This window comes from Ovis canadensis, chromosome 1, assembly GCF_042477335.2.
Source record: "Ovis canadensis isolate MfBH-ARS-UI-01 breed Bighorn chromosome 1, ARS-UI_OviCan_v2, whole genome shotgun sequence".
Lineage (NCBI taxonomy): Eukaryota > Metazoa > Chordata > Mammalia > Artiodactyla > Bovidae > Ovis > Ovis canadensis.
This window is the reverse complement of record NC_091245.1, coordinates 62257558-62283402: the sequence shown is the minus strand read 5'-3', so window position 1 is coordinate 62283402 and position 25845 is coordinate 62257558. Positions and strand designations below refer to the sequence as shown.

Genomic DNA, 25845 nt, shown 5'->3' with positions numbered 1-25845 from the left:
GCAAAGATGGGCTCGATAATCTTGGCTTGATTATCTTCACGACCCAGATAATCACGATGGTGTGATCACTCATCTAGAGCCAGACATCCTGGAATGTGAAGTCAAGTGGGACTTAGGAAACATCACTACAAACAAAGCTAGTGGAGGTGATGGAATTCCAGTTGAGCTATTTTAAATCCTGAAAGATGATGTTGTGAAAGTGCTGCACTCAATATGCCAGTAAATTTGGAAAACTCAGCAGTGGCCACAGGACTGGAAAAGGTCAGTTTTCATTCCAATCTGAAAGAAAGGCAATGCCAAAGAATGCTCAAACTACTGCCCAATTCCCTCATCTCACACGCTAGTAAGTTGGACACAACTGAAGTGACCTAGCAGCAGCACACGTTAGTAAAGTAAAGCTCAAAATTCTCCAAGCCAGGCTTCAGCAATACATGAACTGTGAACTTCCAGATGTTCAAGCTGGTTTTAGAAAAGGCAGAAGAACCAGAGATCAAATTGCAGATATACTGGATCACTGAAAAAGCAAGAGTTCCAGAAAAACATCTATTTCTGCTTTATTGCCTATGCTTGACTGTGTGGATCACAATAAACTGTGGAAAATTCTGAAAGAGATGGGAATACCAGACCACCTGAGCTGCCTCTTGATAAATCTGTATGCAGGTCAGGAAGCAACAGTTAGAACTGGACATGGAACAACAGACTGGTTCCAAATTGGAAAAGGAGTATGTCAAGGCTGTATATTGTCACCCTGCTTATTTAACTTATATGCAGAGTGCATCATGAGAAACACTGGGCTGGAAGAAGCACAAGCTGGAATCAAGATTGCAGGGAGAAATATCAATAACCTCAGATATGCAGATGACACCACCCTTCTGACAGAAAGTGAAGAGGAGCTAAAAAGCCTCTCAATGAAAGTGAAAGAAGAGACTGAAAAAGTTGGCTTAAAGTTCAACATTCAGGAAAGTAAGGTCATAGCATCTGGTTCCATCACTTCATGGGAAATAGATGGGCAAACAGTGGAAAACAGTGTCAGACTTTATTTTTGGGGGCTCCAAAATGACTGCAGATGGATTGCAGCCATGAAATTAAAAGATGCTTACTCCTTGGAAGGAAAGTTATGACCAACCTAGATAGCATATTCAAGCATATTTGCCAACAAAGGTCCGTCTAGTCAAGGCTTTGGTTTTTCCAGTGGTCCTGTATGAATGTGAGAGCTGGACTGTGAAGAAAGCTGAGCACAGAAGAATTGATGCTTTTGAACTGTGGTGTTGGAGGACTCTTGAGAGTCCCTTGGACCTCAAGGAGATTCCACCAGTCCATTCTAAAGGAGATCAGTCCTGGGTGTTCATTGGAAGGACTGATGTTGAAACTGAAGCTCCAATACTTTGGCCACCTCATGAGAAGAGTTCACTCATTGGAAAAGACCCTGATGCTGGGAGGGATTGGGGGCATGAGGAGAAGGGTACGACAGAGGATGAGATGGCTGGATGGCATCACCGACTTGATGGACATGGGTTTGGGTAGACTCCGGGAGTTGGTGATGGACAGGGAGGCCTGGCATGCTACGATTCATGGGTTCACAAAGAGTCAGATATGACTGAGCGACTGAACTGAACTGAACTTGCTTTCAACGGACTAACCAGCATAGGTACTTAGTGGCAGGGAATGGGACTGAGGAGTAATATTTATGAAGTCTTGCTGTGTGCCGAGGTTGCTGGAAGGTCTCAGAGACTTCGGGTCCTGGACCCCAGCCCATATCACCCAGGGACCCCAAGCCAGCCAAGCGCCTCCCTCCTCCGGGTAGAATTCCTAGTGGTTCTAGAAAGAGCAGAGTCTTCCTTCTGCTGCTACCAGCAGGGCTCTCCGCTCCAGAAACTAGTGCCCTTGCTCAGGGTTCCTTCTGCCGTCTCTGCTGCCGCTGCACCCACAGCCAGACCTGACATGGTCTCTCTTGCTGCGGGGGGACCTCACTGCTTCAGTGGGTACCAGGGATGGAGCCCAGCCCTTCACATGCACCAGCACTTGTTGAGGTAGTTACTTCCATTTTTACAAAGCAGGGGGGAAACTGGGGCTTACAGACATCAAATTATTTGTCACAGCCACAAAGCTATAAATGGCAGGGCAGAATTTGGACCTGGTCTGATTTCAAAGCCACTACAGTCGCACAACTGTGCCTCTTTCCTGGTCAGCATTAGCGTTCTTATTAGGATCCTTTAAATCTCCTCTTCAGTGTTTCTTGAAGGTGAGTCCCCCAAAGATTGGATCAGAGGCTTCTGAGGAGACTCTCTAAGAGTGTCCCTTCTGCATGTCACTCCTACAGGGGAAGCACCGAATGCAAAGACCTCAGACCCTCAGGGTATGTGCAGCAACAATAGCAGCAAGCCCTACTAGGCTCTGTCTCCAAGATTTAAGACAGCTTCCCCTACCTCAATTTGATAAAGGATATGACAATAATTTCTAATTTTAGTATTTTAAAATTCCTCCTAGGGGGTGTGGTGATTTTTTACATGCAGGTAGGTGTTTAGGCAGTTCCTGACCTGTCTGAGCATATCACATATGTGTGATTAGCAGGTGAGGTTTCTTCTTTGTGACCTCCCCAGATTCTCACTGCATTTTGTTTTTGATTTACTTTTATTTTTGTCACCTTTTCTTATTACCGTTTCTATGACAATTTTCATGCTAAATAAAATAAGTTTTCCTGTCGCTCTGCTCCTTCCTGCCTCTTTTCTCAAATACCAAGAAAGCCCAGGCACAACTCTTAAAGGGCCTAGCAATGGAGACGGGTGTAATCGCTACTGAGGGCTCCAGCTTCAGACAAGGATGCTAATGAATCAATCACTGGCTTTTATTAAGTGTCTCTTCTCTAAAAGCATAGCTCTCCCTACAGCCAGATGGCCCTGGCTCTGTGCTGCTGAAGGTCATCAAGACCCTGTCACTAATTGCTCTTCTTCCTGGTAGCAAGTAGAAGAAGCAATTTTCCAGTTGTTTTTATTGATCATAGGGCTGTTTCTCCAGAATACTACTCTCTATAAAAAGAGGGATATGATTATTTCCAGTTAGCATTGTCAAAACACTTTTATAGAGGAAGGCAGTTTATACAGTGGTTGCTGCTGCTGCAGCTAAGTCACTTCAGTCACAATTTAGAGTCAACAGCCCTGAGGGTGAATTCTTGGCTCTATCCTTTACTAAATAGGGCAAGTCACTTAAATTCTTTGAACCTCAGTTTTTCTCTCTGCAAAATGGAAATAATATTACTTCATGGAGCTGATACAAGGATTAAGTTAGTAGAGATTAGTTAAGACAGAGTAAATAGTTAGCCTTATAAGGTACTGTTTTTATTATCATTGGTTAGTATTATCAAGAAAGTCATCTACCTGTCTCTCTTAAGGCCAAACTGATATATTTTAGTCTATTTCTTGCAATTCTCTTTTCTCCATACAAGTCCTCATTCTTCAAAGATAAGGCATGATTTTGGTTTCATGAATAATTTGACTCTTACTGTTTGCAATTATATGATAAAATTAAGGCTAAAAGAAATTGCATTCAAGAGGGAGGGGACATATTTTTACCTCTAGCTGATTCATGATGATGTATGGCAGAGACCAACACAATATTGTAAAGCAATTATCCTCCAATTAAAAAAAAAATTGCAGTTGACTTCTGGTTTTCATCTAGCCTTCTTCAATAAGATGATTATTTTCATTGCAGAATGATGAAGTGGAGTTTGTCCGAACTGGTTATGGTAAGGATATGGTAAAAGTTCTTCATATTCAGCGAGATGGAAAATATCACAGCATTAAGGAAGTGGCAACTTCAGTGCAACTTACTCTGAACTCCAAAAGAGAGTACGTGCATGGAGACAATTCAGACATCATCCCGACAGACACCATCAAGAACACAGTTCACGTCCTGGCCAAGTTCAAAGGTGTATGTGTCATTCTTCTTCTTAGATGCTGCCTATCTGGATGGAGAATTCACTGTACTATAGTGTGAGGACCGTACTTGCTTATTTCAAGTTCCCTGTACGTTTTAGCTTTATTTTTACATTTAAGCCTTTGAAAAAAAGATCCCTTTTCTATTCTAAAATTCTTAGCTTTACAGAAAATTTCACTTTTTAAAAAACTCACCACTTTATTTGCTTTTCTTTTTTTTTTTGTTCCCTGTTTGTTCTATTTCCTTGGTTTTCAACTCAGTACAGCATCTTTTAGAAGGCAGAGAATCCTATTTGACAAATTTACATGTTATCACGTATTTAGGATCTTTGGCAAATCAAGGCCCTGAGACAACTTCAGATTAGAATTTTACCCATTGTTGCCATGCATTTATTTGAGTCCTATTGTTTTTTTTTTTTCTTTAAGAATAGTGTGTATTTATAGAAGAAAGTACCATTTCTCTTCTTGGTATTACTAAAGAAGAAAATTCAGTATAAGATATAGTTTGAAATCTATTTGTCCAACTTTTAATGCCTTTCTAATTTTCTCAACTCTATGACCACTTAGTGTCCCTATTTGATGGTAACTGTACTTTTCAAAAGGGTCTTGGAACTAATAGAATCTGATTTTTTTTAGCACTTTACCTCAGATTTCTCTAAAAAGTGTGAGTGAGATTGTGCTGGGTGACCACCAGATTTCTGGGCAATTCAGGATGATTTTTTATTTACTAAGAAGTTAAAAAAGACAAGAAATATAGACTATAAAGTTTCTTTTTCCATGATTTTACATGAAATCCACACCTATAATGCATGAAATGAACAAACTAATTGAAAGATTATTTCTGCAAGGCCTGCCTCCACCCTGAACCTTTCTCTTGCTAATCAGAATGGCCCAGCAAGCACAGACAGTGATCTGGAAAAAGACATTGCTTTTTTAAAAAATAAATTGAAAATCAGCTTCTAGTACTGTGTTTAAGAAGATGATTGGGTACCACAAATTCTTATATTTCCTGTACTATGTGAGAGATATAGAAAAGTGAAGGAATGGACCTGGATGTTTAAAAAAAAAATTAAATTCATTCATTGTACATAGCGACCGTAATTTCTTATCCAAACCAAGATACTTTTGAGAGTGCAATAGGATGCTTATAAACCTCAGATACGAAACAAAACTATTCTGGAAACCTGTATAGTCTACCTTGCTGCTGCTGCTGCTAAGTCGCTTCAGTCGTGTCCGACTCTGTGTGACCCCATAGAAGGCAGCCCACCAGGCTCCCCCGTCCCTGGGATTCTACCTTAATTATACTCAAAACCATAAATAATCTGTAGACTGAACTAGTACCATAAAATAGAGATTAATATGAAGAATTTGGGTAGAAGTAGGGAGCTGCTTTTTGGGGGTAGAGAGTTGGAGATGGTCTATAGAAGGCATGTTTGCAGGGAAAGAAAGCTGAAGTGACCCCTCCTTAACATTTTTCCTGGGGAAACTGAAAGGTCTGTTTGCCAGCCTCACAAAGAGAGCAGAGTGTTTTGGAGTATCCTGCAATACTTTTGCTGGCATGGGTGATGACCGAGCTCATCTTGAGGAGAATCTGAATATTCAATTCCTTTTTGCTCATCCACTGACGGACAGACACATCCTCTCCAGCACACAGTTTTCTTTTAAAAACAGGGTAGTCTCACCTGGTGGTGGTGATCCATTAACTACACTTAGGGGCCCATGTGAAAAATTGGGATAAAAAGATAAATTCATCTCTAAGATTCTCTCTAAGTCTTCATTTCTCTGATTCTAAAAAACAGTTGATCAGGAAAGAGAGTCCCATGGATATTTAAAAATGATTTTCAATTGGGGCAGGTATTGCTGCTCATTCACATTTGTTTCTCTTTATAGATCAAAAGCATAGAAACTTTTGCTATGAATATCTGTGAGCATTTCCTTTCTTCTTTTAACCATGTCATTCGAGTTCAAGTCTACGTGGAAGAAGTCCCTTGGAAGCGTTTTGAAAAGGTTGCCTCACTTATTTGTGTTCTGTTTAATTAAAGACACTGGCTTTATGACATATGCTGAAATTTTATTGGAAACAATCTTTTTTTTTTCTAATTTTCAGAATGGAGTTAAGCATGTCCATGCATTTATTCATACTCCCACTGGAACGCACTTCTGTGAGGTTGAACAGTTGAGGAATGGTGAGAAAATGTTTTTCATGTTTGATTCTGTAATAGCAATTTTAGTTTTTTTTTTTTTCTTCTAAACAACTCTGTTTATCAGCACCAAGGAGAAATGTAGAGAATTTTGAACTCTTTAAAATCTGAGATGGGAATGAAAGTTGTGACCTTGGATTACATTAAAGAACTGTATGCTTTTTATCTTAAAGTATAAAGATGAAATACTACCCTTTGCAACAAATCTGGGGGTTGAGTGAGGTCAATCATTTTTATTGCATGATCTTGAGGTGAGAGGAAAAAAAGACTCAGGCTGACAAAAGTCTCAAATCTCTGAAATTTCTGACCAGTGCTTTTTATACTATACCAAACTATGATTATAATAACTTTATAGGAAATACCTAGAAAATAACAATCATGTTTCCTTATTTTGTCCTAATAATAAAACCATTGATATTATTATAATTACAATAAAATAAGCTTCATTTAAAATAGCAGTGACAATTATATAGTTCTTTCTGTTTAATAATAAATCTAAACATTAACTGTGGAACATAATTATAATATAGACCTTATTGCTACTGATGACTAAACTTAGCAAAGTATGTCTTTCATTGATTTATTGAGGTTGTCAGAACAGAGTTCAATAATTGGTTAAGAGTTGGACTAGATGAACTTTAAGAACCGTGAAGCCACCATGGTAAAAGTGTCCCTATCCTAATAAAAGATAAACTTTCGTGATCATTATAAATTGAAAGTGAGAACTCTGAATTTTTTCTTTTCTCATCTCTCTTTTCTTTCATCTCCTCTCCTTCTCTTTCCCCCTTGTTTCTTTCATTTCATTTCTTTTACTTTATCTTTCTTTCATTTCTAGCTCTCTTCATTAAGAATTTAAGGTGGCATCTGATAAACATCATAAATATCTTTTAAAAGATTAGTAAAATATAAATGTTTCTTATTCTGAGTTCTACTGGATACTGCCTTCCCTTAGAAAGTCCTAGTCATTTAACATTTTAATCACTTAATGTTTTCCCTATCTGTATTAAATTCTAGGCACAGCCAGGGCCTTCTCGGTGTTTGATTAATAGTTATGAAATTATTATTATATAAAGAAGACTGAATAACTAGTTAATAAGTTGAGAAAACAGTGAGTTTTTAAATCCTCCAAATGTGAAGAGGTTGGTTTGGGCCTTAATCTACTGTACTAGCAAGACTGGTGTAACTAGAAAATTCCTGGTGGTCAAGTGGTTAGGACACCACACTTTCACCATTGAGGGCCTTGGTTAGATCTCTGGTTCAGGAGCTGAGATCCTGCAAGCTGAGCAGCATGGCCAAAAACACAAAACAAAGCAAAACCAAACCCTGGTGCAATGAGGAAGTTTTTGCATGGTAGTTAAGTCTACAGTTCTTGCAGACTAAGATGTTTTGCTTCCTTTATTGCTTTCCTATTTTAATTTTTTAAATGTAAACCATTTTTTACATTATAGTTTAACTTACAGTGTTGTGTCAGTTTCAGATGTACAGCAAAATGATTCAGTTATACACACACATATACATATGTGTATATATATTCTTTTTCAGCTTCTTTTCCATTAGAGATTATTTAAATCCAAGATATTGAATATAGTTCCTTGTGCTATACATTAGGTCCTTGCTTATCTATTTTATATGTAGTAATGTGTATATATTAATCCCAAATTCCCAGTTTATCTTCCTCCTACAGCTGCTATCCCTTTTGGTAACCATAGGGTCCGTTTCTGTGTCTGTGAGTCTATTTATGCTTTGTAAATAAATTTATTTGTATCTTTTTTTTAGATTTCACTTGTAAGTGATATCATATATTTGTCTTTATCTGATTTACTTCACTCAATATGATAATCTCTAGGTTTATCCATGTTGCTGCAAATGGCATAATTTCATTCTTCATTATGACTGAGTAATAAATATTCTTTATCCATTCATCTGCCTATGGACATTTAGGTTGCTTCTATGTTTTGTTGCTATTTTTGTTGTTGTTGTTGTTTGGTCACTAAGTTGTGTCTAACTCATTTGTGACCCCATGGACTATAGCCCACCAGGCTCCTCTGTCCACGGGATTTGTAGGTCTCCTTTTTCCTTCTCAGGGGATCTTCCTGACCCAGAGAGTGAATCTGAATCTTCTGCACTGGCAGGAGGAATTTTTTTTTTAACCACTGAGCCACCAGGGAAACCCTTCCATGTCTTGACTATTGTAAACAGTGCTGCTATAAATGTTGGAATGCCTGTATCTTTTCAAATAAGAATTTTCTTTGGATATATGCCCAGGAGTGGGATAGCAGGATCATATGATTAATTCCTTTCTCTCCACAGTCTCTCTGTCATTTATTATCAGTAGACTTTTCAAGTAATGGCCATTCTGATCTGTGAGAGTGATACGTCATTGTAGTTTTGTATTTTTCTAAAATTAGCAATGTATGTATACGTGTATGCACAGTCATATCCAACTTTGTGCAACCCCATGAACTGTAGCCTGCCAGGCTCCTCTGTCCATGGAATTCTCCAAGCAAAAATACTGGAATGGATTGCCATTCCCTTCTCCAGGGGATCTTCACAACCCAGGGATTGAAACCGGGTCTCCTGCTTTGCAGGCAGATTATTTACTGTCTGAGCCACCAGGGAAGCCCCAAATTAGCAATATTGTGCGTCTTTTCATGTGCCTATTGGCTGTCTGTATGTCTTTTTTTGAGAAATTTCTCTTTAGGTCTTCTGACCATTTTCTGATTGCATTGTTCGCTCTTTTATATTCAGCTGTATGAGTTATTTTCATATTTTGGAAATTAATCCCTTGATATCTCCCAGTCCATAGGTTGTCTATTCATTTTGTTTATGGGTTTATTTGTTATGCAAAAGTTTTAAAGTTTACTTTGGCTCTATTGTCTATTTTTCTATTTGTATTACTCTAGGAGATGAATTAAAAAAAAAGTTCCTGCAGTTTATTTCAAACAGTGTTCTGCCAATGTTTTCCTCTAGGAGTTTTATAGTATCTGGTCTTACATTTAGATCTTTAATGCATTTTGAGATTTTTTTTTTGTATATGTTTTTAGAGAATGTTCTATCTTCAATCTTTTACATATAGCTGTCCTGTTTTCCCAGCACCACTTATTGAAGAGACTATCTTTTCTCCATTGTAAATTCTTGTCTCTTCTCATAGTTTTTATTTTAAAGTCTATTTTGTCTGATATAAGTATGGCCACTCCAGCTTTCTCTCTTAAAATTTTTATTTACTTTTTGGCTGTGCTGGGTCTTCATCGCTATGCACAGGCTTTCTCTAGTTGAGGTGAGTGGGGCCACTCTTCTAGTGTGTGAGTTCATTTAGTGTGTGCAGTGAGTGAGTTCTCATTGTGATAGTTTCTCTTGTTTAAGAGCACAGGCTCTGGGGACATGCGCTTCAGTAGTTGTGGCACACTGGCTTGAGAGCACTGGCTTGGTAGTTGTGCATGGGCTTAGTTTTCCCACTAAGGCATGTGGCATCTTTCCAGACCAGGGATCGAACCCATATCCCCTATGCTGGCAGGAGGATTCTTAACCACTGGACCACCAAGGAATTCCCTCTAGCTTTCTTTTGATTTCCATTTTCATGAAATACCTTTTCGAATCCCCTCGCTTTCAGTCTATGTATATCATCTAGATCTGAAGTGAGTCTTTTGTAGGCAGCACATATGGAAGCTGTTTCTTTACCCATTCAGCCAGTCTATATCTTTTGCTTGGATCATTTAGTCCATTTATGTTTAAGGCAATTATTGGTATATATGTTCCTATTGGTTTCCCAGGTGGCTCAGTGGTAAAGAATTTACCTGCCAAGCAGGAGATGCGGGTTTGATCTCTGGGTCAGGAAGATCCCCTGGGGAAGGAATTGACAACCCACTCCAGTATTCTTGCCTGGAATATCCCATAGGCAGAGGAGCCTAGTGGGCTACAGTCCATGGGGTCGCAAAGGGTCAGACATGACTTAGCGACTAAACAATAGCAGCAGTAGCTTGTTCTTATTGTCATTTTATCAATTGTTTTGGATTCGCTTTTGTAGGTTTTTTTTCCCCTTCTTTTGTTCTCTTCTTTTGTGATTTGATGACTATCTTTACTATTATGTTTGGATTTCTTTTTCTTTTTCTGTGTGCATATCTATTATAAATTTTTGTTTTGTGGTTATCATGAGGTTTTTGCACAGCAATCTATCTATCTATATAGATAGATAGATACTTTGCATTTGTATTCTCCTCCCCTCATGATTATTGTTTTTGATATTATTTTCTAATCTAAATATTTTGTGTATCCCTTAACTTCTTATTGTGGATACGAATGAATTTATTACTTTCGTCTTTTAATCTCCCTACTAGCATTTATTACTTTCATCTTTTATTCTCCCTACTAGAATTTCTACTTTTATTCTATGAAAACTGAAGTGTTTTTGAACTTGAGTTCCACTATTTAATGGGCTTCCCTGGTGGTTCAGATGATAAATCTGACTGCAATGCAGGAGACCTGGTTTCAGTCCCTGGGTTGCGAAGATCCCCTGGAGAAGGGAATGGCAACCCATTCCAGTATTCTTGCTCGGGAAATCCCATGGACAAAGGAACCTAGCAGGCAGTCACAAAAGTCAGACACAACTTAGTGAATAAACCACCACCACTTAATAACTTTGTGACTGTTAGCACATTAAATACACTACTTCAGTGTTTTTTAATTTGTAAGATGAGGATAACAATGTCTCCCTCAGCAATTATCCAGATAATTAAAGGAAATAAATGTTAATTGAAAGCATTTAGTATAGTCCCTAACATATAAGAAGCACTCTTTGAAAGAAAGATGTTATTATTATTATTATGAATGATTATAGAGATCCAGGGAAGGTCTTTGTGTATATATGTGTACATTTGGGTAATTCTGACCAAGATTATGGTAAACTGGCTAGAGAAATAGGCCATAAGGAAACATTTGGAGACTTGTTTCAGAGATGAAGTAATGATGTAGGCTGACCTCAGGCAGTAGAGGCAGAGATGGAGGGACTGCAGAAGCTGGGGAGGGACATTATGTGAGGCATTTTTGAGTGCTTAATAGGTCTGTGTAGTTGCATAGGGATGCAAGGTTAGAGAAAAGGAGGGGTTAAAGTTACCCTAAAGTCAGGAGCCTGGGGGTGTTGACTAAGAATAATACATGTAATGAGGAAGTTTCCAGAGGAAGCTGGTGAGTTTGGAAATAAGGAAAAGATTTGGAGACTGATAGTTGGTGAAGCCATGGGAAGAAGGACTAATCCAGAAAAACATATAAAGTGAGAAGAGGAAAGATGAAAGGGCCATGGGGAAAATTCCCCAGTTTAAGAGTTAAAAGTTTAAAGACTGAGAGAGAAGAATGGTCAGAGAGACAGGAGGAAACTTGGAGACAATGGTATTATGGAAGCAAAAGGAAAAGTACATTTCAGGAAATGAGGGATAGTTACTGGGGTAACAGAATGCATAACAAGTAAGCTTATATGCAGTGGCTTCCTACACAAAGTTTACTGCTATGTGTAAAAGTCAAGTTCACTGTGTATGTGTGTGTGTTGGGAGGGTGCTCTGCTCCAGGAATTTATTCAGGAACCCAGGTTGATGCAACTAGACATTTTAATCCTTTCCTTTCTGGGTCACCTTGAGAGTGGGTCCCATACCAGACAAGTGGCAGAAAAGAGCTTGGAGAAGAAAACGGAGGGGCAAAACCACTCACGCATAGCACCAGGCCTGAAAGTAGCACAGAGCACATCAAATGAAGAGAACCCAACCTGAAGGCTGGCCAAGGACCCAGGAAGAAGAGAAGCTGCCCATGGTCTCTGCTGCAGGAAGGTTAAAAAGCTTGGCTTGAAAGGAGGCTGAAGAGATGATTGTGAGGTTTGGCAGTTAGACATTGGTGACCTCCCTCTGCAAGAATATCTAGCAGAGCCCTGGAGGTGGAAGTGGAGTGGCCAAATATAGGGCTCAGCGGATCAAAGAAAGAAGACAGGCTTCACACCCTGTTCTTTCCAGGAATTACCAGGAGCTATCATCAGCTTGCATGCTAGTCACCTGGCTGCTGCAGGGTGGGAAAACTTATCAACAGAATCAGGCCCAGAGCTTTTTCTTTCTGCAGAAAACTTCAGGGTGTTGCGATCACTGTGGCGATGTTCCCAGAGCTCCAGCTTGACTGTCTAGAGCCCAGTAAATCCTGCCCCCCGCCCATAGCATGTGGGGCTGGCAGGGATCTGAAGGGAGGAGGCATCTGCTGCCTGGGTGTGTGCAGTGTGTGTGTGCACACATCCCTGAGTGTGCATATCTTCCTGTGTTGTCTATTTGAAGATGATATTCGTACTCTGTCCCTCTTTGGATTTTTGGTGACAAAGTTTAATTCTTAATTTGCTTATTTTCCAAGAGCTAAAGCCACAGATATTATGAGGTGATTCAGTGTACAATCGTTATCATAAGAAATGCCCTTACATAGGCTTAACTGAAGAAAATAATTATTATCTGACACACTCCAGTTCACATGCTGAAGGCTACTGTTTTTTGTTATTTAGTTGCTAAGTCATGTCTGAATCTTTTGTGACCTTATAGACTATAGCCTGCCAGGCTTCACTGTCCATGGGATTTTCCAGGCAAGAATACTGGAATGGGTTGCCATTTCCTTCTCCAGGGATCTTCCCAACCCAGGTATCGAACTCACATTTGCTGCAATGCAGAATGACAGGCAATGTCAATGACAGGCAGATTCTTTGCCACTGCACCAGCAGGGAAACCCAAAGGCCACTGTTACAAATCTCTAAATAAGACTTTTGGTGGGGGGCTGGCTAGAGTCGTGAGAATTCTGCGCTCTCGAACATATATACTTAATCACACATTCAACCTACAACTTTCCCCAGCAGGATATGTAACTGGGTTTCTCCTAGTGGACTGGATTCATTTTTATTGATTGAACAAACATTTAGAGAAAGCCCACTGAATCTGAGGAACCTATTTTAGGCCCTGAGGATTGCTGTAAAACTCCCACTACTCTATCTTTTCCTACCGTATCTTTTAAAGTTATATCATGAAGTGTACTTCCAGCTGTTTCAGAGTCTGCTAGTTCGATGGGGGAATCTGGAAGAGAGAGAAATTTTTTTCACCAAAGGGATGAGGGTGGGTGCTATGTTTGTGACTTCCTCAGCTCTGAGAGGAGAGCGAGGCTCTACATGTGTGGTGCAGGCTGTGGTGTAGGCATTATATGGAACCTCAGTCTTCTAACTCTTTCTCTCACGAGCCTCTGTGAACTGCAAGCTTAGACAAGCCTTGAAGTCACTAGCATGGTTAAGTCACTAACTAGTTGAAATAGGCAGAACACCCTGCCAACACACACACACACACACACACACGTACACACACACTATTTGAATTATAATTCATAATTCTTTAAGCATCAAATTTCTCCCAATCTGACACTAATTATAAAAATGCAACTAAAGTATAACCAAATCAAGGAATGAAAAATAAAGAAGATATTTCAAATAAGAGATATTGTCTTCTAGTGGTGAAAAAAAAATCTATTGACATGGGGACTAGCAGGGGTAGGAAGATGGTTTTAAGGAAGTGGGGAGATGAAACTGAAGTCTGAAAGAGGAGACTTAAGAGGTGTCAAGCAGGGCAGATGGAAGAGAAGAGAGAGGAAAACAGGAGACTCAAGACGGAGAGGGCCACTGCCAAGAAGTTTGCTTGTGTCATCCTGATGTCAGGACTAAGGCAGTCATCAGTTATTTCAAATTAAAATTTCTTGGCGAGCACAATATCTATTAAAAATTGTCTTGAGGATCACTTTGCTGTACAAAAGCCCAGTTTACTTCCTTCCATAGGGTGACATCATCTCTCCTCCTCCAGAATTGCACACAGAGAGCTTTCACCTTCCTTCCATGAGCTAAATGGACTCTCAGAGGCAAATGATATTTAATTGATCTTCACTTGTTCTAGCACTTTATAGGTTTGAGGTTTTCTACTAGAATTATTTAATATAGTTTTAAAATAGCCCCCTTTTAGCTATTTGTGTCCTTTTTGGAGGTGTTAAATGTGGAAGCAATTATCCTTTTCATGACAGGATTTTTTTTTTCTTGGCTCAGTAAAGCTTTGTGCTTTGTGACACCTGATGCGTAGGTAAGGAATCGGGCTTATTTTCTATTAATTTGCAGTGAGTTTCTTTCCCTTAGAGACCTGAAGGGGTAGGATGTATGCTTCTCTGAGAGATAAACCACAATCTGTTAAGTGTGTAGGAGGACACTAAAAGCTGGAAAAGATTATGTTCTAGCAAAGGAAAATGTGGAAATCTTCCTTTTGTGTTATCCATAAACATGGCAGAAAGGCAAAAAAGAGCTGATTAAGTGGTTTCATGGGAAGTAACCTAGAAAAGGACAGTCTTTGGGGTTGAATTATTTCTTGTCTTCTAAATTGGAATCTTTTTTAGAGTGTGTGAAGTATCATATTTTTAGTTGATGGGCCCATGAATTTGAAAGGCTCAGGTTCCTACTAGTGTTCAGTAAGCTGGGGCACCGCCAGCAGAAAAGATAAAATAAGCTCCCAGATTTCATCGAGGGTGTCTGATGTGTGCCAAGAGAATTTATTTTTTGCATTCAAAGAGAATAAGTTTTGTTGTTGTTGTTCATAGAATGATGAGCATACCAGCGTAGATAGTTTGCGTTCTGCCTAAACCATGGCAGTAGTGAACCGTCTTGGAAAATGTAAGATGTTTTATACTGCATGAAACTGCAGCCAAAATATATTGGAAAATACAACTGCTTTCTCCATTTTCAGATTCTAACGAGAAAGTAGATCATTTCAAAGTTGCCTAGCAAACTGACACTCCCCAAAGATGAACAAATATCACCCCAGGGCCAGAGGTGGATAGGAATGGCACGTCAGAAGGAGTTTTCAGAACCCAATGATCCTTTGTGAAACATGGGCACTATTTACAGGGGGTTGAAGTCAGTTAGGGCAAAATCACCTTAGTAACTTCTGCAGAGCATTTCCAATGGGGCAGCCATTTCACTGAGTCCTTTATGTGTGCCGTGTTAGACATCTATCACCCCTAGGAAATAGTTATGATTATCATCTTCTGCAAATGAGAAAATCAAGATAGGGAGAGGTTAAGTAATTCTATCAGGGAAATACTGCGCATAAACAGGGGAGGAGAAGCATGAAGAGCACTGGAATTGAATTCAAAGGATCAGAGTCCCAAGACTGTGGACTCAGCTGTATGGAACACAGAATCTGGAAATCCTTTTATGATTGAGAAAGCTGAGGGGTCCAAGTCTGGTTGGCTCACAGAGATGCTGGTGATCAAGGCCATCTATATAGGAAAAGTGAAAATGGATAAAGTTTGCCTTTGGTTTCTCTTGCTTTCTCTTTATCCACCTTCAAGGGTTCCCACCGCTTGTTCTAACCCCACTCCTGATTGCAAATTGAAGTCTCATTTCTAGAGGATTTTTTTCCTAGGGGGGATTACTATTAGAAGTAAATTATGATACCAGTTTATAAAATATTAAGGAGTCACTCCTTTAAGGGGTCTTGGTATTTCAATAGGAAATTTTTGAATGATAAAATATTTTCAAAGCACCTAGGGATCATTTCTAAGAGTCATGCTTCATTTCAAACCAATGGGGATGGTATTTTTCAACTAGGGGCTCTGTCTGAAGCCCTCAAAGCACATTGTGGAATGGTGGTGGCAACTTTCTTGTCTCTTGGAAAGTCTTCTTTTATTACAGAAATGGAAAGAGAGAATTGAAAGAAGGAGGAAGCATTCTGAGGATGGGAAATGATGCAAAAGGGGGGAAGAAAAGCACGAAATCTCATAATGGGGTGGTGAGTTCAAACTCCACCTCTGCTAGTGTCTAGCCATGTGACTAGGATGCATGTTGGCAGTCAGGACCTTCTCAGTCAGTGCTGATGCCCTCCCCTTCTACGCCTGCCATACTGTCTGAGAGCTGAGAGGAGGGCCCAGATCAGGAAGGGAAATGCTAGAGACTGATAGAGAACTGTCTAGAAGAAAAACACACGAAGTTATGAGGCTAAGTTGTTAAGGTGACTCAATGGCAGTGCATTCATTCATTCATTCATTCATTTAACGGATATTTATTGATTGCTTCTGCAGTTCTCTTGGGTCTGAGACTAGACTCACTTGGATGAACTCTACACTGCATTTTGAAATGCTGATTTTGCAGAATTGTGTCTTTATACACTTAGAATCTGATAAAGCCAACCAACTTAAGGTATTAAGTCCAGGTATTCTCTTGATCCTTCTTCAAATAAAGCTTCCAATGAGAACTTCAGAATGTTAAACAAATACCGTTTTCTATCTTACCACATTATTCTAGAATACTCTGGCCCGAATGCTTATTTAAGCAGCACATATTTAATCAGCAGATCTACCACTAACCGTGGCCCCTGCTCTCTCTGGTAGGTATACACATGTGGTTGGGAAAATATAAAAAATATAACCATGGTTTACCTACTTGTGAAATTCCACAGTTCCCAAGTTAACCTCAACAATTGAAATCACATAGGATGATGTAAACCATTGGATTATTAAGAGCTGTCTAGGATTTTAATTGACGATCATGGATTACATTCTTGTTCTTCAACCAGGGCCATGTGTGACATAGTGATACGTGATGATATACCTCCAGCTTTTGACTTAAGATTATAGGTCAAAAGGGGTAGATATTAGTCAGGACTAATTTCAAGATCTAAAATAGGTTGACCTTAGTCATCCTGCTTTGACTATGCTATTGGCAGTTTGCACTCAACTGCTCCCTGAGTATACCGGCCTCACCAGCCTGCACATACAAAATAAGGCCATGATGATGTGAATTCCTGAATTTCTCTGGTCTTGTAGTTCTCTTATTATCACACTGTTGTACTTCTCCAGCCCAACTCTCCCACCTTCTCCCAGCTGGGAGGGCTGTCTCACAGGGGCTCAGGGGGAAGTCTGCACCCACTGAGGACAGCTGCTGCCTCACAGCTCTGTCCAGCATCTGCTGTGCCAGTTACCACTGCTCCTTGGGAAGAAAGCTGCTCTCCACAGACACTGTGTCCTGGGCTTCCCAGTGTGTCAGCTGGTGCCATGTCCTCTTCAGGCTACACCAAATTGCTGGAGCTGCAGTGCGTTCCACAGGGGAAAAGAAAGACTCTGCCCCTCACTAACTCAGTACCCTGCCTGTCACCTGGGCCCTGAGCTAGGACTACCTTGCATAAGCAAACAAGGTTTTCAGATTTTTGCCTCTCTCCCCACCACCTTTCCAATGCACCTCATGAGGTGATGTCAGGGACTGCCAGAGAGACATATCATCTCCTCCAATATTTTCAACTCTGCCCTCTCCCTCCCAGGTCCCCACAAACCAACTTTGCCCCCTCTCAGTCCAGTCAAAAGCTAAAAATCTTTATGGGTGTCCACGTATGCAATCTATAACTTATGGATCAGTGGTCTCATCTTCCTAGTCTCCATTTAGGCTCATTAGGGCCCATGCTGCTACCCATTCATAAAATTGTCTGGTTTTGCTCAGTTTCTAAACACAGGGAACTGAGGGGTCTGATGGGGTCTGAGGGGTCTGGAGCCATTCGGCAGTACAGAGAACCCATATGAGAAGCACCCCCAATTGAAGGCATCACAGTGCTGGACAGAGGGGCTGCTTTTGAGGAGTTTGTGAATTCTCCAGCATGACTGCCTGCTGGGGGAGATGGAGCTCAAAATGTGGAAGGTAATTTGGCCTAGAAGACACACTTGCATGTAGCTGAGAAAAGGTTCCTGTGGGCTTCAACACAGGATGGAGGTTCAGTCTCTGTCCTTCAGTTCTCTTAGGGCATGAGAAGGCAGGGAGTTGTGGAATTCAGATGGGGGAAAGGCACACCATCTTCATCACATGGTCTGCAGAGGGGACCAAGAGACAGAACACTCGGGGAGGGATGTTGCTCTCTGTACAGACACGGTGTGCCATGTTTTACTGACCCCAGAATCCTCAGGGCTAGGCAGCAAGAAGGCACTGTTTCCTTTATGACTTCATCCCCTCTTACCTTTTGACTTAAAACAGGACCTCCAGTCATTCATTCTGGAATCAAAGACCTCAAGGTCTTGAAAACAACGCAGTCTGGATTTGAAGGATTCCTCAAGGACCAGTTCACCACCCTCCCTGAGGTGAAGGACCGGTGCTTTGCCACCCAAGTGTACTGCAAGTGGCGCTACCTCCAGGGCAGAGACGTGGACTTTGAGGCCACCTGGTATGAAGAAGTGCTGGGGTCTGGCACCGGTGTAGGCAGTGTCCGCTCTCTTCTCCAGGGCCTAGGAGTCTTCAGCCTGAAAAAGAAACTTGGAGGCCGTTTAGTTCAGCCTCCCCACTGTAAGAAATCCCTTCTGATGGATAACAGAAAGAACACTGGTCTTACTCTGAGTTGGTAAATCCGCACTTGAATCTTAGATGCTCTTAGCTATAACAGCCTTCAGTGGACTGCCTGATTTCTCTGATGCTCTCTTTCCTAACCGACTAAATCAGTAGTACACAAACATGATTGGGTATCAGAACCACTTGGAGGGTTTGTTACACTGTAGCTCACTGAGCCCATCCCCAGAGGTTCTGATTCTGTGGCCTGGAATGGGGCCTGAGAACCTGCATTTTCTAACAAACTCCCAGGTGTTGCCCATGCTGCTGGACCAGAGGCCACACTTCCAGAATCACTGGATCAAATGAGGATAGTGGCCTTGTCACTTCATAGTAGATGCAGGGAGAGCTAAACCAGGCTGACCAAACTCGTCCCAGTCTGTCAAGGGCTTTCCAGATTTTAACACTGAAGGTCCCATGTCCTAGGAAACCCCTTGGTCCCAGTCAAATTGGCCACCATAGGCCAAACTCAAAACGAGATGACAGTTACAGAAGCATTTTCTAAATGATAAGTTCTTTAACATTGTAAAGATATGACTTTTATTTTAACATCCTTGACAAGCAGCGATTAGTCCTCTGAATTCCCAGTTTGCTTTTGACCAGGTATCTCATTCCTTTGTCGAAGTTCTAATTGTTAGAAACTTCTACCCTGTGATGAGCTAGAATCTGCCTCCAGTAGCTTCCTCCCACGGGCAGAGTGTTGCTCTGCTCCTTTTATTATGGGCTAGGTTGGAAACACTTGAAGAGAACCTCACCTCAGTCTTTTTTTTTTTTTCCCTCGTTTTTAAAAGTGTTACCCATGGGCAGCAGTCTGATGTATTTATGTTGAAATGAGTATGAAATTGAGATAGTCAGGGTACAAGTTGGGCCTCCCACTGAGGAAAGGGACTGAGAGTGGATCATGTAATTTTTAAGCTCATATTCCTTCCAAATTGGGGATAATAATAATAGGAACTGCCTCAGGTACACTGAGAAAATTTAATGAAGTAATCACATAAAACACTTAGCCTACAGCCTGGCATGGTAAAACCCCTGAAAAATGCAACAATTCAAGCAACCAGCCAAGCCAAGCAGAACAAAGTTTAGAATATGAGGAAGTCTTCTTCATAAATTCTTCAAGCATGGAGGGAAATTTACCCTGGAATGCCCATTGAGTCCTGGTGCCAGATTATGAAGATAGCCTGGTTATGCTCAATATGTCTGTTGACTGGTGTGTGTGTGTGTGTGTGTAAGGAAATGAGAAGTTAGGTTTTTTTTTTTTCTTTTTGGCATTATAATATATTCCCATGCTGTGCTAAGTCACTCTGTCGTGTCTGACTTTTTGCGCCCCTGTGGACTGTAGTCCACCCGGCTCCTCTCTCCATGTGATGCTCTAAGTCAGAATACTGGAGTGGGTTGCCATGCCCTCCTCCAGAGGATCGTCCCAACCCAGGGATTGAACCTGCATCTCTTAGGTCTCTTGCATTGGCTGGTGCGTTCTTTACCACTAGCGCCACCTGGGAAGTCCCTATAATCCTCTCTAAAGCCAGCAATAAAATTGTTTTGGGGGGGTCGCAGAGAGGTCTGCACATCTTAGTTTCACAGTGAATTCCCAAAGACCACCCTGCGGGAGCCCTCAGTTTTCCTTTCTGTGTTCTAGGGAGGCTGTCAGGAGCATTGTCCTGGAGAAATTTGCTGGACCCTCTGACAAAGGCGAGTACTCGCCTTCAGTCCAGAAGACCCTCTATGACACCCAGGTGCTCTCCCTGAGCCAGCTTCCTCAGGTATGTTTTGTCACTTGCCATTCTGAAGACTGAGAGAACTTTCTGTGTCTCCTGTTAGCTCTGAGAAAGAGCTGAGAGTTAAAATAAGAAAGTGGAAGACACATGAAAAATGACATCTGCTGTTGCTCAAAAGCTTGTTATAGCAAGTGAGAAAAGAGAAAAAAAGTGGAAAAATCTGTGCAACCTGAAAACATAGGCCACTGCTGTAGTTCTTTAGTTTTTTTGAAGACTCTAAGTCTCTTCAATCTGCTACAATTTGAGTATTATATTTAGGACACTCGAATGGCCTGAAGGAAGGGTAATTATCCCAAGGGTCTATGTTTCAGGAGAGCCAGAGAATGAAGGATAGAAGCAGAGAGATTGCATTCTTTCATCCATTTGATATTATTGAATGTTACTATGTCTCTATCAGCACATGAGAAAATCAGGGATAAATTAGACACGCTGCTGCTGCTGCTAAGTCACTTCAGTTGTGTCCAACTCTTTACAACCTTACGGACCATAGCCCACCAGGCTCCTCTGTCCATGGGATTCTCCAGGCAAGAATACTGGAGTGTGTTGTCATTTCCTCCTCCAAGGGATCTTCCCGACCTAGGGATTGAACCCAGGTCTCCTGCATCTCCCGCATTGGCAGGTGGGTTCTTTACCACTAGCGCCACCTGCTGCTGCTGCTAAGTCGCTTCAGTCTTGTCCGACTGCGACCGTAGACGACAGCCCACCAGGCTCCCCTGTCCCTGGGATTCTCCAGGCAAGAACACTGGAGTGGGTTGCCATTTCCTTCTCCAATGCATGAAAGTGAAAAGGGAAAGTGAAGTCCCTGAGTCATGTCCAACTTTCAGCGACCCCATGGACTGCAGCCTACCAGGCTCCTCCATCCATGAGATTTTCCAGGCAAGAGTACTGGAGTGGGGTGCCATTGCCTTCTCCAACTAGCGCCACCTAGGAAGTGCTAAAACATCTGATGTGGGGACCTCCAGATGCTCTCACTCCAGGGCCTGCAAATGTTGAGGACAGGCCTGGAGAGGAGGGTATGGACTGAGCAGGAACTGAGGAGGTTGACGGGCCAGCATCTGGAGGCCAGCTGGATGCTGAATATCTCCCAGGTGTCTGACCCCAGGAGATTTTACTTTTCTGAGAAATGGATTTCATACACAGAGGGAGGAATGAGTCCATCATTTAATAATAGTACTAGTGAGAGAGAATAGCATCGAGCAGTAGAGGAACACCAGAGGGTGTCCTGGAGACAAATGTGGAATCTGAGTAATGAGCTATTTGGAGGCTGGGGGAGAGTAGTGATAAAGACAGATTCCCAGTTTTCCAACGTGATACATATTATTGTGGATTCCAGATAGAAGATATGGAAATCAGTCTGCCGAACATTCACTACTTTAACATAGACATGTCCAAAATGGGACTGATCAACAAGGAAGAGGTAAGAGAACTTTTAAAATATTTAAAGCACATTTCCCCTGCCTTGCCCACTTTTTAACCCTCTTTGTAAACTTGGGGTGGTACAACTGCCACAACTTTTAATAGCTGTTGCTGTTGGGATATTTATAGTTGCAACTGTTTAGAGCCCACTTAAGACTCTGGCCTTTCAATATCTGAGGCTGGGATGCCCTAGAAGTGGATGAATGCTTATAGAGGAGGCTTGAAAGTTGCAGAGAGTAAAAGACAAAGAAAGAACAGAGTGTGCCCAAAGAAGCAGCTCTGAAATCCACTTCTCCAAAAGGTGCCACAGAAGGTCACAGCTTCATTATTTTTCCATCACAAGGTGATGAGAAGAAAGGAAGAAGATTATCTTTTTATTTTCTTCTATCATCCCTAACTTTTAGATAGTCAGTTTGAATAGCATGCGATAAACACACACAAAATGAAAGATATTTGTGTTTCTAATTGCAATTACAGCAGGCAAGACGAGGAAGTTCAGTTTTCGAAAGGAAACCAGGCCTTAGAACAAGCACTTAACCATGACTTGCTTTTAGCCATGGCAGAAGGTTCAGCCAAGTTAGTGTGTCTCACTAGCCAGCCTGAAGTCCCAACAGATAGGCTTGCTCAGTCCTGGGAGATCAGAACTGTCCCTCCCCACTTGGATCACTCTCAGATTGGCAGGACTTCTCTGATCCATCTTCCCATGGGCTTCCAGTGTGCTAAAAAAAGCACACCATTCTGTTGGCTGCTTCTAGTGTGTTGGGGAAGTGAGATAGGAAGGAACCCTCTATTACCATGGCCGCACAGTCAGAGAATCATCTCCTTTGATGGAAAAAGGTCAGTGAAGGGTGTCCAGCAAGTCCTACCTTCTGGGCCTGCTGCCCCAGGAGCCTTATCAGTCACAGCCGTCTGGCCAGGTACCCTGTTTCTGTTCTGTATGTTATGCTCCATCACGCTCTGTACTGCGACAGCTGTGAGGGAGGCTGGGGAGTAGCGCTGGGTAAGTATGGTCATGCTGAGGTGCCTGGTATGGCTGAAATAGGGCCCCGAGTTGCAGAGGAGGACAGTCACTGTCCATTCAGCTGGAAGGAGAGGCAGCACTGTTTACTTCAGAGGACGGAGGAGATGTAGATTCCCAGAATGCTACTGTTAATTTGGATGTAAACACTTTTCTGACAGCTTACTTTCTAAAGGGAAGAAAAGGGCCATGTTCAGCAAAGATGAAACCAATGGGCCCCAAACAGAGAAAGGTTCAGGCTCATGGGTGGAGCAGTGCTTAGCTCAGGAACCCCAACCTAAGGAGGAGGGTCTCCCAAGTCTCCTGATACCCCAGGTCTGCAGTGATCCTAGCTCGATGGTATTCTGGTAGACTGAGGCCACTGTGTCTATTGCTCTAAGAAGTCAGACTCAAAACTTCCCCTGGAGACCTGCAGGCAGGAAGGCCTGAGATCCTCTGGGTCAGGCTCTGTGTAAAGGCGCCCAGGGGGGTGAACAAACTGTCCCTCTGTGTTTGCACCTTGAGGATGACTGGTCACTCTTGGGCCCTTACTCAGCAAGTGCCTACAAAGTGAGGGCAACATATGAGAAGCAGGGAGTCAGGACACAAAGACAACAGCAGAGAAGTGACTAATGACAGAGTGCAGGACAGAAGAACTGCAAATGCACAGCTGCCTGGAGCCAGTTAGCATCGGGCTAAGAGTCCTGACCACCTCAAATGTTCCTGAGGGCATGACAGTATTGTAGCTTTGGACAATGATTGATGTTCAAAGTGAGTCATCAAGCGAAGGCCAAATTGTGTTCACTACACTCTGTTTAAAAAGCAGGGATATGTAATGTATCTGAGAAACATTTATATACTGATAAGTAAAAATTTTTGAAAAACTCTTTAATTTTCTGGAAAATCACCTCATCTCTCTTCAGTGTCTCTGAAGTTGCCCTGTGGTTTTTCTACAGGTCTTGTTACCATTAGACAATCCATATGGCAGAATTACTGGTACAGTCAAGAGGAAGCTGACTTCAAGGCTGTGACACTGTGGCCACCAGTGGGGGTCCATGCTCCATTGAGGCATTCCTTAAGCCACTTGTGATGCTGGAAATCGTAATGCATAGCCATGCAAATTTTCAAGCTAGTATGTTGATTTATAGTGTTCATTTTCCTCCTATATGAAAGAATTCTTCTATACCTAGCTCAGCAAAGTGTTTTGGGATTAGTAATTAAAACATGTTTTGTGGATACAGTTTACTTCACAAATGCTGAGTAGTGTTAGAATAATCATAAATCAGTATTTCATTTTAGTGGTCTTGGGCCTTCCTATCTTAGAGGAGCTTTAGAATACATTCAATAGGAAGATAATCATGAATCAATGGAGGTGTGATAACAGTTAATCTTGTGAACAAATTTAAGAAGCCAGCATTGCTTTCATCCTACTGATGCTAAAACTTCTGCCTTGGCAATGCAGAAAATGTAATGATAAAGTAAAATTTTGAAAAATATCACCATTGCGACTTCAATTAGACTGAATACTTGAGTTCTTAAATATGCTCTAGCATATGTACTATTGGGAGTTTATTTCTACTCTAAAAGTACTTTTGAAACTTTAATGTATTGGTTTTATGGATTTTTACAGCCCTTAAAGAATGTTTAGTACACATTGAGGGATTGAAAAAAAGTATAAATTGTTTTTCTTTGAATAATGCATCACTTTGGCACAAAGAGTCACATTTAATAAATGGTAAGTCATTACCCAGGTGGTTAAATATACATATGGAAAGAAGACTAAAGACTATATGTATGAATGTATCAGCAGTGATGATTTCTGGATGGTGGGGTTATGAGGGATTTTTATATTTTGTCTAATGATTTTCTGAATCTTCCAGATATGATCATTTATTACTTTTATAATCAGAGAAATAAATATAATTGATTATTTAAAGATATATGCCTATTTGAATGGTGGTTATCTTTACATCACTAAGTGATGTGTCTTACCAACACTAAGTGAAAGTGAAGTGAAAGTGAAGTCACTGAGTCGTGTCTGACTCTTTGCAACCCCGTGGACTGTAGCCCACCAGGCTCCTCCGTCCATGGGATTCTCCAGGCAAGAATACTGGAGTGGGTTGCCACTTGTTGTACATATACCACAAAACTTCATAAACTGGAATTTTAGAAACCCATGACTAAAAGTTGTTTACATGAACATCCTAGATAACCTTCCTCCATTAAAAAATTGTCATCCTGCTTATTTAACTTATAGGCAGAGTATATCATATGAAATGCAGGTATATTATCACCCTGCTTATTTAACTTACATACAGAGTAGTACATCATATGAAATACCAGGCTGGATGAAGCACAAGCTGGAATAAAGATTGCCAGGAGAAATATCAATAAACTCAGATATGCAGATGACACCACCCTAATGGCAAAAAGTGAAAAGGAATTAAAGAGCCTTTTGATGAAGGTGAAAGAGTAGAGTGAAAAAGCTGACTTAAAACTCAACATTTAGAAAACTAAGATCATGGCATCTACTCCCATCACTTTATGGCAAACAGATGCCGAAACAATGGAAACAGTGACAGACTTTATTTTCTTGGGCTCTAAAATCACTGTGGATGGTGACTGCAGCCATGAAATTAAAAGATACTTGCTCCTTAGAAGAAAAGCTATGACAAAACTAGACAGCATATTAAAAAGCAGAGACCTTACTTGGCCAACAAAGGTCTGTCTAGTCAAAGCTATGGTTTTTCCAGTAGTCATTTGTGGATGTGAGAGCTGGACCATAAAGAAAGCTGAGCACCGAACAATTGATGCCTTCAGACTGTGGTGCTAAAGAAGACTCTTGAGAGTCCCTTGGACAGCAAGGAGTTCAAACAAGTCAATCCTAAAGGAAATCAACCCTGAATATTCATTGGAAAAACTGATGCTGAAGCTGAAGCTACAATACTTTGATCACCTGATGTGAAGAGCTGATTCACTGGAAAAGACCTGGATGCTGAGAAAGATTGAAGGCAGGAGGAGAAGGGGATGATAGGGAATGAGATGGTTGGATGACATCACCAACTCAATGGACAAGAGTTTGAGCAATCTCCAGGAAATGGTGAAGGACAGGGAAGCCTGGTGTGTTGCA

At 41.2% G+C, this 25845-nt stretch overlaps 1 protein-coding gene across 3 annotated transcripts in view; it reads left to right on the top strand.

Annotated features, from left to right (window-relative positions):
* LOC138443640 (uricase) overlaps positions 1-24655 on the top strand; it is a 36564-nt gene extending 11909 nt beyond the window's left edge. For all 3 annotated transcript variants that reach the window (XM_069596415.1, XM_069596405.1, XM_069596395.1), the window contains exons 2-8: positions 3709-3927; positions 5823-5939; positions 6040-6118; positions 18180-18366; positions 20164-20287; positions 21636-21719; positions 23672-24655. In XM_069596415.1, the coding sequence (XP_069452516.1) occupies positions 3751-3927; positions 5823-5939; positions 6040-6118; positions 18180-18366; positions 20164-20287; positions 21636-21719; positions 23672-23746 (843 nt within the window). In that variant the 5' untranslated portion in view covers positions 3709-3750 and the 3' untranslated portion in view covers positions 23747-24655. The remainder of the gene's footprint in view (positions 1-3708; positions 3928-5822; positions 5940-6039; positions 6119-18179; positions 18367-20163; positions 20288-21635; positions 21720-23671) is intronic.
* The last annotated feature ends 1190 nt before the right edge of the window (positions 24656-25845 follow it).